The sequence below is a fragment of the Eschrichtius robustus genome, chromosome 5 (genome assembly GCF_028021215.1).
Source record: "Eschrichtius robustus isolate mEscRob2 chromosome 5, mEscRob2.pri, whole genome shotgun sequence".
NCBI classification, from domain to species: domain Eukaryota; kingdom Metazoa; phylum Chordata; class Mammalia; order Artiodactyla; family Eschrichtiidae; genus Eschrichtius; species Eschrichtius robustus.
This window is the reverse complement of record NC_090828.1, coordinates 6,533,325-6,546,783: the sequence shown is the minus strand read 5'-3', so window position 1 is coordinate 6,546,783 and position 13,459 is coordinate 6,533,325. Positions and strand designations below refer to the sequence as shown.

General features: G+C 40.5%; 1 protein-coding gene across 1 annotated transcript in view; it reads left to right on the top strand.

Annotated features, from left to right (window-relative positions):
* TRPM8 (transient receptor potential cation channel subfamily M member 8) overlaps positions 1-13,459 on the top strand; it is an 87,688-nt gene that overhangs the window by 23,171 nt on the left and 51,058 nt on the right. Inside the window, exons 7-8 of the mRNA XM_068543723.1 lie at positions 21-88; positions 1,738-1,935. Of these exons, the coding sequence (XP_068399824.1) occupies positions 21-88; positions 1,738-1,935 (266 nt within the window). The remainder of the gene's footprint in view (positions 1-20; positions 89-1,737; positions 1,936-13,459) is intronic.

Below are 13,459 nucleotides of genomic sequence, written 5' to 3'. Positions count from 1 at the left end.
TTACGTTTTATATTTTACAGATTCCAACTACGGTGGCAAGATCCCCATTGTGTGTTTTGCCCAAGGAGGTGGGAAAGAGACTTTGAAAGTGAGTCTTGGTTTGGATTTCTATAAGATCAGTCAACAAGCTTACTCAACAAATTTGCATTTTCAGGGCTTTGGGGTTCACCTAATCTAACACGACTAATTTCTTTTCTACGGCAAGTAGGTAGCATTTTCCCAATCACACAGTGTTGCCCGAACAGGCTTAAGTTGTTCCCTCAGCTGAGAAAATTTAGGAAGATAGTTTGTAGCAACATGAATAGTCTGTGCACTTACTGCTCTCTTTGACCATCAACCTGCCAAAGAGAAGTCTTGACATGAACTCACAGGACTTAGTGACCATAACCAGCGCGTATGTTGGAAAACCATGGCCACCCCATGATCATATACACCTGGAGTTACATGAAATTTCTGGCAGAGTTATTTGGAATCATAATCTAATGCTTCTCTTTGTTTATTCTTTTCTATAACAGTGATTCATTCATCCATCATTCATCAACATGCATTCATTCATCAACAGGTATTTATTAAGCACCTAAAGACTTTTCAGAGAGAAATTAAAATAGAGATGTTTTTTCAGTGTGAAACAGTCAGTATGGAAATGCTTGAAGAAGCAGTCACATTACAGAGGAAGAGAGATGGAGAAAAAGTAATTGAAGATGGTTACATTTATTATCTCTCAGATTTTAGATTTAGAATTATGGTTTCCAGCAAGCTGCTCCTGGCCTAGAGCACTGCATTTCTATAGCATTTCCCACAAGGTCTGTTCAGCCAGTTCACAACCCACAGAACCCACAGGAGAGAAGAGAGAGGGAGGAGAAACTGCCTGCTGAACACTTCATCCCTTCATCCTTCACCTCACTCTCTTATCATCCCCACTTCCACCCCAGCACAGCCCCGACACCCACCTGTAGCACAGGTAGTCAGGTGAAGATGGATCTCACCCTGATTTGATGAAGGCACCGCATTCTTTATGGCCAACGTCTTCTCTAAGGAAGACATCACTCCTGGCTAAAGGAAGGGGCTTCACAGTTTCTTCTGTACCCACGTGTACATCACTTTGTTTTGTTGTCAAGTGATTAAAATTTTTCATGCCTGGTTCTCCTCTGCTGGTCTCTGTGATTTTTATCAAGGAAATAAAAATGTGGTAGGTGGTTATCCAGAAAGCAAATATATTTTTCTTTTCTTTCAATGGAAGGAGCAAGGGAAATTATTTGCAGAGGGAAATATGTGAGTCAACATAACAAAAAATGTATGGCTGCTGCTGTGAAGGTATTTTCATACCTTAAAAGTACGAATATTGTAAACCTCCATCAGAAAAACTATCAACTACAATGCTGAGTACCATCTTAAGAGCTGTCGCTCAAATCTACGATGTCAGTATTTGGAATGATCGATTTTGTATAGAGGCATATTTTAAAGCACTTATTGATGGAAAACTTGCCACTCACATGTGTCCTCATTATGGAATTTGGTATTAACATAGGATGTAAGACAACTGGCTTACATTTCTGATGCTTAAAGTGGTTGCAAACATTTGGTTTGCTTCTGATTGAAAATAACCCCTCCCACTGCCTCGCCAAACGATGAAGTGCAGAGATGTGTCGATGTGATTTGTTAACCAGCTTGATTAGAACCTCCATCCTGAGCTGGGTTCTGTTGATCATCTGGTCAACTCTATCTCCCTTCTCCCAGGCCATCAGCACCTCCATCAAAAGTAAAATTCCCTGTGTGGTGGTGGAAGGCTCCGGGCAGATTGCCGATGTGATCGCCAGCCTGGTGGAGGCGGAGGATGCCCTGACGTCATCCATCATCAAGGAGAAGTTGGTGCGCTTCTTACCCCGCACGGTGTCCCGGCTGCCTGAGGAGGAGATCGAGAGTTGGATCAAATGGGTGAGTTGTAGGGAGCAAGTTCCTGGGAAGGGAGAGCGCCTTCAGTGCCCAACTCCACTAGCAGCTGAGGGTCTTTATACTTTCTCAGTGACTTTGAAACTGCACTCTGGCCCAAACCAGGTTTTTTTTGCTGGAAATTGAAGCTCACATAAGTTAAATGACTTGCCCTGTTTCCATACCTCATAAGGGGTAGCAGATGGGGCTTAAATTCCAGTCTGTCTGTTTGCAAAGCTGATAGTCCTTCTTTTACACCCTGTCAACAAGCATTGAGCTTCTGTGTTTTGTAGGTTATCAGCAGCGGGGAGGAAAAAATCCCTGTGATGCTGTTTTAGAAATGCAGATTCTAAATTGAATCTATGTCTAGTGGAGAAGCTGTTACTACAGAATAATTGCCTTTCTAAGTTAACTGACCTGTGATTAATTCAGAATCTCTCACCTTTCCTATTGGATCATATAAGAAATATGTACTAATCGAAATATCTCATGCTTCTTATTGCTAAGCCTATAAAGCATTTTAACATAGTGTTATGCTTTCTCAACCTTTCTCTCTTGTTTCATGACTGGTGTTGACTTGAAATGACTTTCATTCTGTTGACTGTTCAGTTTGTGATAAAGCTCACATTAATATCAGTAGGTACATTCACATCAGCTCATTCAAAAATGGCCTTTGCTGTTTGGATATTCTTAGGAGCATGTGCTGCCACTTGGAAATTTTCCCATAAAGGAAATGACAGGCTGTAGACAACAAGAGTTACTTTAATCATACAGCGCATTTCATCATTAGAGTGAAAGGTTGAATTTAGTATAAATAATTTTAAAAGTTCTTTAATTAGCTTGGTATTTCAGCAGTATTTAGTTGTGGAAGAGCCTCAAAGTGTCAAGTTTGGCAAACCGAAATCCTGGAGTAGTGAAGATTATCTGGCTCATGGTAGCCTTTGTCATTATTTTTTTCTTTTACTGAAGTATAGTTGATTTACAATATTGTGTTAGTTTCAGGTATACAGCAAAGTGATTCAGATACATATATATATATTCAGTCATATGTATGTATATATATATATAAAACTTTCTTTTCCAGATTCTTTTTCATTATAGATTATTACAAGATATTGAATATAGTTCCTGTGCTATACGGTAAATCCTTGTTGTTTATTTTATATAGAGTAGTGTGTATTGGCCTTTGTCGTTATTTAAAGCAAGCCTGGATAAATCAAATTCTTGTAAATAATGAGAAAAATCAACCCCGCCTTCTAGGCTGACAGGTACTCTGTACAAAATTAACACACAGTGAGACCCTGTCGGTTTTGTTTAATTTCACATGAGTAGGCAGTTGGGCGATAATCCCGGTAAGGTACGGCAGGGTCGAAGTGACCAGGAAACAAGTCCTTTCTGGATTAAGCCTCATTACTCAGACTCAGGATTAAAAAATGCACATGCATCTTCTGTCTGTAGCTGAGTCAGTGTTGGTACTGAACGATGCCCTGCCCAACGAATGCGTATATGATGTTCCTACTTGAGATACTGCATTTTGCAGATTTTGCTGAAAAAGGTGAAGCTGGTGGTTTTACATGAAAGTTTTTGCTGGGATTTTCTTGTATCTTGGCCAAGTCCAGTTGAGAGACAGACACAAGAATTAGGTAAATAGAGAGATCAAAATATCAGCTTCGTTGGTGATGAAGGCCAAGTTCAAAGATGTGGCTTAGGGGTGCAGCCACCATGGGCCTCCTTATGCTGAACCCCAGAAAGAGACAGATGACCCCACCCAGACAGAGGCAGCCCTGGATGACTGCTGGCCCCCATCTGCCTAGCCCTAGCCTAGGCATGTGGCTGATAGCAGACACCAGAGCACTAGCACCCTGCAAGGAGAAGATCCCAACGGAGAAGCAGGACAGGACTGGCTGGGCAAGGCCAAAGTCATCAACTGGCTGTGTCACTCCCCTACCCGGAGTAGCAGTAAGCGAAGGGCTGGGGGATACCTAGGGACCTGATTTGGATGGAGGTCCCTCTGCATGAAAATATGTGGGTGAGGAAAATATGTATCACCCAAAGTAGTTATCTTCAGTTCTCCATGTATTCAGACCTAAACAGTTTGAGTCATTCCAAACACATCAGGGGAGCAATCCCAAAGCGTAGATATCAACCTAAGACCTTGTGTGTTGAGCAATGTCCTGAAGGTAACTTCCTGTGATGGATGGAAGAAATTCGGTGGTCCGTTCAAGGATGCCCACAGAGGAAGGAATAGACCACTCTTAATTCACCCACCAAAGATGGCCCTGGGTCCATTCGAGTGACTTTTCTCTTACTCCTTCTGCGAGTTGGCTTGTTTAGTCCAGACCAGGTCATGTGCAGAGGGCCATGCCACCTTACGGGTCCCCACATCCTTTATGAAGGATTTTGATTTCTGCTTCAAGAAAACTGATACAGGAAAGTCGTCTGAAGCAGGCTAAATGTTGGACACATTTCACTTCCTGTGATTATATTATTCTTTCTGGGATTCACATCTAATTCATATTCATATGCTAATGATTTATCATAATTATAATCAAGTCAACCAGAAGACATACAACAATAATAAAAATTAGCCTGGCATTTTGATTATGCACTTGTATGGGGTTTTGCAGTTGGTAGAAATTTCCCAAAAGACCAAGCCCAAGAGTGGAATTATTAATTAATGAATGTATACATTCAATCAAATTTTTTTTTTGAATTTTGTTTTATTTATTTTTTTATACAGCAGGTTCTTATTAGTTATCTATTTTATACATATTAGTGTATATATGTCAATCTCAATCTCCCAGTTCATCCCACCACCACCCCCACCCTGCCACTTTCCCCCCTTGGTGTCCATATGTTTGTTCTCTACATCTGTGTCTCTATTTCTGCCCTGCAAACCAGTTCATCTGTACCATTTTTCTAGGTTCCACATATATGTGTTAATATACGATATTTGTTTTTCTCTTTCTGACTTACTTCAATCTGTATGACAGTCTCTAGACCCATCCACGTCTCTACAAATGACCCAATTTCCTTCCCTTTTATGGCTGAGTAATATTCCACTGTATATATGTGCCACATCTTCTTTTTTTTTTATTTTTTATTTTTTTAAATTATTATTATTATTTTATTTATTTATTTATTTATTTTAGGCTGTGTTGGGTCTTCGTTTTTGTGTGAGGGCTTTCTCCAGTGCAGCGAGCGGGGGCCACTCTTCATCGCGGTGTGCGGGCCTCTCACTATTGCGGGCTCTCTTGTTGCGGGGCACAGGCTCCAGACGCACAGGCTCAGTAGTTGTGGCTCACGGGCCTAGTTGCTCCGTGGCATGTGGGATCTTCCCAGACCAGGGCTCGAACCCATGTCCCCTGCGTTGGCAGGCAGATTCTCAACCACTGCGCCACCAGGGAAGCCCTGCCACATCTTCTTTATCCATTCGTCTGTCAATGGGCATTTAGGTTGCTTCCATGAGCTGGCTATTGTAAATAGTGCTGCAATGAACATTGGGGTGCATGTGTCTTTTTGAATTATGGTTTTCTTTGGGTATATGCCCAGTAGTGGGATTGCTGGGTCATATGTAATTCTATTTTTAGTTTTTTAAGGAACCTCCATACTGTTCTCCATAGTGGCTGTATCAATTTACATTCCCACCAACAGTGCAAGAGGGTTCCCTTTTCTCCACACTGTCTCCAGCATTTGTTGTTTGTAGAGTTTCTGATGATGCCCATTCTAACTGGTGTGAGGTGATACCTCATTGTAGTTTTGATTTGCATCTCTCTAATAATTCGTGATGTTGAGCAGCTTTTCATGTGCTTCTTGGCCATCTGTATGTCTTCTTTGGGGAAATGTCTATTTAGGTCTTCTGCCCATTTTTGGATTGGGTTGTTTGTTTTTTTAATATTGAGCTGCGTGAGCTGTTTATATATTTTGGAGATTAATCCTTTGTCTGTTGATTCACTTGCAAATATTTTCTCCCATTCTGAGGGTTGTCTTTTTGTCTTGTTTGTAGTTTCCTTTGCTGTGCAAAAGCTTTTAAGTTTCATTAGGTCGTGTTTGTTTATTTTTGTTTTTATTTCCATTACTCTAGGGGGTGGATCAAAAAAGATTTTGCTGTGAATCATGTCAAAGGGTGTTCTTCCTATGTTTTCCTCTAAGAGTTTTGTAGTGTACTGTCTTACATTTAGGTCTCTAATCCATTTTGAGTTTATTTTTGTGTATGGTGTTAGAGAGTGTTCTAATTTCATTCTTTTACATGTAGCTGTCCAGTTTTCCCAGCACCACTTATTGAAGGGACTGTCTTTTCTCCATTGTATATCCTTGCCTCCTTTGTCATAGATTAGTTGACCATAGGTGCGTGCGTTTATCTCTGGGCTTTCTATCCTGTTCCATTGATCTATATTTCTGTTTTTGTGCCAGTACCATGTTGTCTTGATTACTGTAGCTTTGTAGTATAGTCTAAAGTCAGGGAGTCTGATTCCTCCAGCTCCGTTTTTATCCCTCAAGACCACTTTGGCTATTTGGGGTCTTCTGTGTCTCCATACAGATTTTAAGATTTTTATTTTTTAGTTCTGTAAAAAATGCCACTGGTAATTTGATAGGGATTGCATTGAATCTGTAGATTGCTTTGGGTAGTATAGTCGTTTTCACAATATTGATTCTTCCAATCCAAGAACATGGTATATCTCTCCATCTGTTTGTGTCATCTTTGATTTCTTTCATCAGTGTCTTATAGTTTTCTGAGTACAGGTCTTTTACCTCCTTAGGTAGGTTTATTCCTAGGTATTTTATTCTTTTTGTTGCAGTGGTGAATGGGATTGTTTCCTTAATTTCTCTTTCTGTTCTTTTGTTGTTAGTGTATAGGAATGTAAGAGATTTCTGTGCATTAATTTTGTATCCTGCAACTTTACCAGATTCATTGATTAGCTCTAGTAGTTTTCTGGTGGCATCTTTAGGATTCTCTATGTATAGTATCATGTCATCTGCAAGCAGTGACAGTTTCACTTCTTTTCCAATTTGTATTCCTTTTATTTCTTTTTCTCCTCTGATTGCCATGGCTATGACTTCCAAAACTGTGTTGAATAATAGTGGTGAGAGTGGACATCCTTGTCTTTTTCCTGATCTTAGAGGAAATGCCTTCAGATTTTCACCATTGAGAATGATGTTTGCTGTGGGTTTGTTGTATACGGCTTTTATTATGTTGAGGTAGGTTCCCTCTATGCCCACTTTCTGGAGACTGTTTATCATAAATGCGTGTTGAATTTTGTCAAACGCTTTTTCTGCATCTATTGAGATGATCAAATGGTTTTTATTCTTCAATTTGTTAATATGGTGTCTCACATTGATTGATTTGCATATATTGAAGAATCCTTGCATCCCTGGGATAAATACCACTTTATCATGGTGTATGATTCTTTTAATGTGTTGTTGTATTCTGTTTGCTCGTCTTTTGTTGAGGATTTTTGCACCTGTATTCATCAGGGATATTGGTCTGTAATTTTCTTTTTTTGTAGTATCTTTGTCTGGTTTTGGTATCAGTGTGATGGTGGCCTCATAGAATGAGTTTGGGAGTGTTCCTTCCTCTGCAATTTTTTGGAAGAGTTTGAGAAGGATGGGTGTTAGCTCCTCTCTAAAATGTTTGATAGAATTCACCTGTGAAGCCATCTGGTCCTGGACTTTGTTTGTTGGAAGATTTTTAATCATAGTTTCAATTTCATTACTTGTGATTGGTCTGTTCATGTTTTCTATTTCTTCCTGGTTCAGTCTTGGAAGGTTATACCTTTCTAAGAATTTGTCCATTTCTTCCAGGTTGTCCATTTTATTGGCATAGAGTTGTCTGTAGTAGTCTCTTAGGATGCTTTGTACTTCTGCGGTGTCCATTGTAACTTCTCCTTTTTCTTTTCTTCTCCATTTTTTTTTTTTATTAAGTCCTCTCCTGCTTTTTCTTGATGAGTCTGGCTAAAGGTTTATCAGTTTTGCTTATCTTCTCAAAGAACCAGCTTTTAGTTTTATTGATCTTTGCTATTGTTTTCTTTGTTTCTATTTCATTTATTTCTGCTTTGATCTTTATGATTTCTTTCCTTCTACTAACTTTGGGTTTTGTTTGTTCTTCTTTCTCTAGTTCCTTTAGGTGTAAGGTTAGATTGTTTACTTGAGATTTTTCTTGTTTCTTGAGGTAGGCTTGTATTGCTATAAAATTCCCTCTTAGAACTGCTTTTGCTGCATCCCATAGGTTTTGGATTGTCATGTTTTTATTGTAATTTGTCTCTAGGTATTTTTTGATTTCCTCTTTGATTTCTTCAGTGATTTGTTGGTTATTTAGTAGCATATTGTTTAGCCTCCATGTGTTTGTGTTTTTTACGTTTTTTTCTGTAATTGATTTCTAATCTCATAGCGTTGTGGTCGGAAAATATGCTTGTTATGATTTCAATTTTCTTAAATTTACCAAGGCTTGATTTGTGACCCAAGATGTGATCTATTCTGGAGAATGTTCTGTGTGCACTTGAGAAGAAAGTGTAGTCTGCTGTTTTTGGATGGAATGTCTTATAAAATATCAATTAAATCTATCTGGTCTATGATGTCATTTAAAGCTTCTGTTTCCTTATTTATTTTCATTTTGGATGATCTGTCCATTGGTGTAAGTGAGGTGTTAAAGTCCCCCACTATTATTGTGTTACTGTCAATTTCCTCTTTTATAGCTGTTAGCAGTTGCCTTATGTATTGAGGTGCTCCTATGTTGGGTGCATATATATTTATAATTGTTATATCTTCTTCTTGGATTGATCCCTTGATAATTATGTAGTGTCCTTCCTTGTCTCTTGTAACATTCTTTATTTTAAAGTCTATTTTATCTTATATGAGTATTGCTATTCCAGCTTTCTTTTGATTTCCATTTGCATGGAATATCTTTTTCCATCCCCCCACTTTCAGTCTGTATGTGTCCCTAGGTCTGAAGTGGGTCTCTTGTAGACAGCATATATATGGGTCTTATTTTTGTATCCATTCAGCAAGCCTGTGTCTTTTGGTTGGAGCATTTTATCCATTCACGTTTAAGGTAATTATCGATATGTGTGTTCCAATGACCATTTTCTTAATTGTTATGGGTTTGTTTTTGTAGCTCCTTTTCTTCTCTTGTGTTTCCCACTTAGAGAAGTTCCTTTAGCATTTGTTTTAGAGCTGGTTTGGTGGTGCTGAATTCTCTTAGCTTTTGCTTGTCTGTAAAGCTTTTGATTTCTCCATCAAATCTGAATGAGATCCTTGCCGTGTAGAGTAATCTTGGTTGTAGGTTCTTCACATTCATCACTTTAGATATATCATGCCACTCCCTTCTGGCCTGTAGAGTTTCTGCTGAGAAATCAGCTGTTAACCTTATGGGAGTTCCCTTGTATGTTATTTGTCATTTTTCCCTTGCTGCTTTCAATAAGTTTTCTTTGTCTTTAATTTTTGTCAATTTGATTACTATGTGTCTCAGCATGTTTCTCCTTGGGTTTATCCTGCCTGGGACTCTCTGCACTTCCTGGACTTGGGTGGCTATTTCCTTTCCCATGTTAGGGAAGTTTTCGACTATAATCTCTTCAAATATTTTCTCGGGTCCTTTCTCTCTCTTCCTTCTGAGACCTCTATAATGTGAATGTTGTTGCGTTTAACGTTGTCCCAGAGGTCTCTTAGGCTGTCTTCATTTCTTTTCATTCTTTTTTCTTTATTCTATTCTGCAGCAGTGCATTCCACCATTCTGTCTTCCAGGTCACTTATCCATTCTTCTACCTCAGTTATTCTGCTATTGATTCCTTCTAGTGTATTTTTCATTTCAGTTATTGTATTGTTCATCTCTTTGTTTGTTCTTTAATTCTTCTAGGTGTTTGTTCTTTAATTCTTCTAGGTCTTTGTTAAACATTTCTTGCATCTTTTCGATCTTTGCCTCCATTCTTTTTCTGAGGTCCTGGATCATCTTCACTATCATTATTTTCAATTCTTTTTCTGGAAGGTTGCCTACCTCCACTTCATTTAGTTGTTTTTATGGGGTTTTATCTTGTTCCTTCATCTGGTACAAAGTCCTCTGCCTTTTCATTTTGTCTGTCTTTCTGTGAATGTGGTTTTCCTTCCATAGGCTGCAGAATTGTAGTTCTTCTTGCTTCTGCTGTCTGCCCTCTGGTGGATGATGCTATCTAAGAAGCTTGTGCAAGATGCCTGATGGGAGGGACTGGTGGTGGGTAGAGCTGGGTGTTGCTCTGGTGGGCAGAGCTCAGTAAAACTTTAATCCGCTTGTCTGCTTGTCTGGGTGGGGCTGGGTTCCCTCCCTGTTGGTTGTTTGGCCTCAGGCGACCTAGCACTGGAGTCTACCTGCTCATTGGTGGGGCTAACGGTGGACTCTGGGAGGGCTCACGCCAAGGAGTACTTCCCAGAACTTCTGCTGCCAGTGTCCTTGTCCCCACCATGAACTACAGCTGCCCCCTTCCCTCCACAGGAGACTCTCCTACACTAGCAGGTAGGTCTGGTTCAGTCTCCTATGGGGTCACTGCTCCTTCCCCTGGGTCCTGATGCACACACTGCTTTGTGTGTGCCCTCCAAGAGTGGAGTCTCTGTTTTCCCCAGTCCCGCCAAAGTCCTGCAGTCAAATCCCACTAGCCCTCAAAGTCTGACTCTCTAGGAATTCCTCCTCCCATTGCTGGACCCACAGGTTGGGAAGCCTGACATGGGACTCAGAACCTTCACTCCAGTGGGTGGACTTCTGTGGTATATGTGTTCTCCAGTTTTTGAGTCATCCACCCAGCAGTTATGGGATTTGATTTTATTGTGATTGCGCCCCTCCTACCATCTCATTGTGGCTTCTCCTTTGTTTTTGGTTGTGGGGTATCTTTTTTGGTGAGTTCCAGTGTCTTCCTGTCGATGACTGTTCAGCAGTTAGTTGTGATTCCGGTGCTCTCGCGAGAGGGAGTGAGTGCATGTCCTTCTACTCTGCCATCTTGAACCAATCTCCAATCAAATATTAATTGAGCAACCTCCCAGGGTAATTGTGGGTGACCTCACTGATCATGTGGACAAAGAGCCCCCAAACCTGACCTCATGGTTTCTCATCCTCTTCAAGAGACCCTGTATTCTTCCCCACTGGGACCAGGCCCTCCTCCCCTAGCAGTGCTCTCATGGTTATTCTGCTGTACCTACTCCCCACCTTCTCAAGAACTTGACCCTTCAGAGTCTCCCAGTCTATCAGCCAACCAAGGTATCATTCATTCATTCATTCATTTCAAACACTTGGATTTGTTTAGTTGTTATTTATTGAGCACATACTGTATGCCTGGTATTGGAACAGGCATTTCAGAAAGAATAGTATATGCAACAGGGAGTGCTTGTCCTCAGAGAGAACACAGAAATTGAAAAAAATTCATGTTGAGTGATTACAATACAATGTATTGTATAGTTTCAAACCAGAAAGGGTGTTCTGAAGAAAGTTAGCATGGATACACAGGGCTTGAGCCAAGGGAGCCTGGCCTGGTGTGGAAGGCCTTTCAAGGGAGGGCTTCTAAGGGGAAGTGGCGTGGGAGCCATGTCTGAATGATGGGTGGGGTTCAAGGGTGAGGGCTGGGGTTGTTTGGTGCAAAGTTCCTGAGATGTGAGGTAAGCATGGCTACTGAGGAGTTGAAAGATGGCAATGAGGGCGGATACTGTGGGTGGAAACTGGAGGACTTTTGAGGGTTTTGTTCTTGTTCAGGTGTAGTGGGAAGTCACTGCAGGGTTTGAGGCAGGGTGAGGTGTGATCCAAGTGTATTCAGTCAAGGTCACACCGGCTGCAGTGGAGGGTTAGGATCCGAGGAGGTGAGAGTACGTGGGTGGGGAGGGGGGATGAGGTAGGCGCCCCTGCAGCATCTCTGGGTCCCATCAGTTTGCTCTGTATCCATATTCACCTTCTCCTTCTTCCTTTTCATTTTGAAGGAAAGGATATCTCACCCCGTCTGTGCTGCTTACCCCCATCTGTGCCCCAGAATTTTGGGACCTAGACCCCTTCCTTCCTGTCATTTCTGGCTGGACCCCTTTCCTCTGCCTGAACAAAGGCTGCCAGCGTAATGAGAGGGCTCTTCCCCTCCTGCTGTCAGCCCCTCCTCCTCTCTCCATCAAACCCACTGTGACTTGTGTTTTCCTGCCGTTTTCATTTATTTCCTCGTCACCCTCAGATGTCCTTTGAACTAGGGCCTCCGACACTATTTTTCCCAGGAAACTGCAGCCTTGAGGTCACCTCCTAAAGTCCAAATCCAAGAGCTTTTCTTTTTTCTTTTTTTTTAAAAATTGAACTATAGCTGAGTGACAGTATTGTGTTAGTGTCAGGTGTACAGAAAAGTGATTCAGTTATATATATATATATATATATATATATATATATATATATATATATATATATATATACACACACACACACACACACACACACACATCTTCTTTATCCATTCATCTGTTGATGGGCACTTGGGTTGCTTTCATGTCTTGGCTACTGTAAGTAGTGCTACCATGAACATTGGGGTGCATATATCTTTTTGAATTAAGAGATTTGTCTTTTCTGGATATATGCAAGGGCCGTTTTTAGTCCACATCTTCACCCTTCCAGCCTGACCTGAGGCTTCCCTCTCCATCCAGCTGAAACTCTCTGTAGTTTCAGGCCCTCATTTCCAAATGTTGCCAGGAAAACCCACCACCATCTTGAACTCAGTCTAACCACAGCCAGACTTGTTTCCTTCTCCAGAAGGAGCTCTTCCTTGCCAAGCTCCCACCAAGCTTGCCAATGCCTGAATCCATGGAATCAAGGGCTCTTCCTCTCCCCAAGCTCTTGAATCTTAAAAAGTGTCTTAAAATTAAACTTTACAGAAAAATCACAAAGGATAATATAGTGAATTCCTCATCTCTTTAGTCAGTCACCAAATTGTCTTGGCTTTTGTTCACACTGAAATTTCCTTCCTATAATCTAAGCCCTATGTCCACACTCGGATGATTTCTGTGGTCTTCTGTTGTCTTTTCCGCATTTATTCACTCATTCAACAACTGAGCACCTACCATGTGTTACACACACATACACACACACACACACACACTCATCCCTAGTCAATGAGTCTCTCAGCTTTTTTTTAAAAATTAATTTTTATTGGAGTATAGTTGATTTACAATGTTGTGTTGGTTTCTGCTATACAGCAAAGTGAATCAGTTATATATATACATAAATCCACTCTTTTTTAGATTCTATTCCCATATAGATCATTATAGAGTACTGAGTAGAGTTCCCTGTGCTATACAGTAGGTTCTTATTAGTTATCTATTTTTATGTATAGTAGTATGTATATGCCAATCCCAATTTATCTGTCCTGCCCCCCTTTCCCCCTTGGTAACCCTAATTTTGTTTTCTACATCTATGACTCTATTTCTGTTTTGTAAATAGGTTCATTTGTACCATTATTTCTTAGATTCCACATATAAGCGATATCATATGATATCTGTCTTTCTCTGTCTGACTTCACTCATTATGACAATCTCTAGGTCCATCCATGTTGCTGCA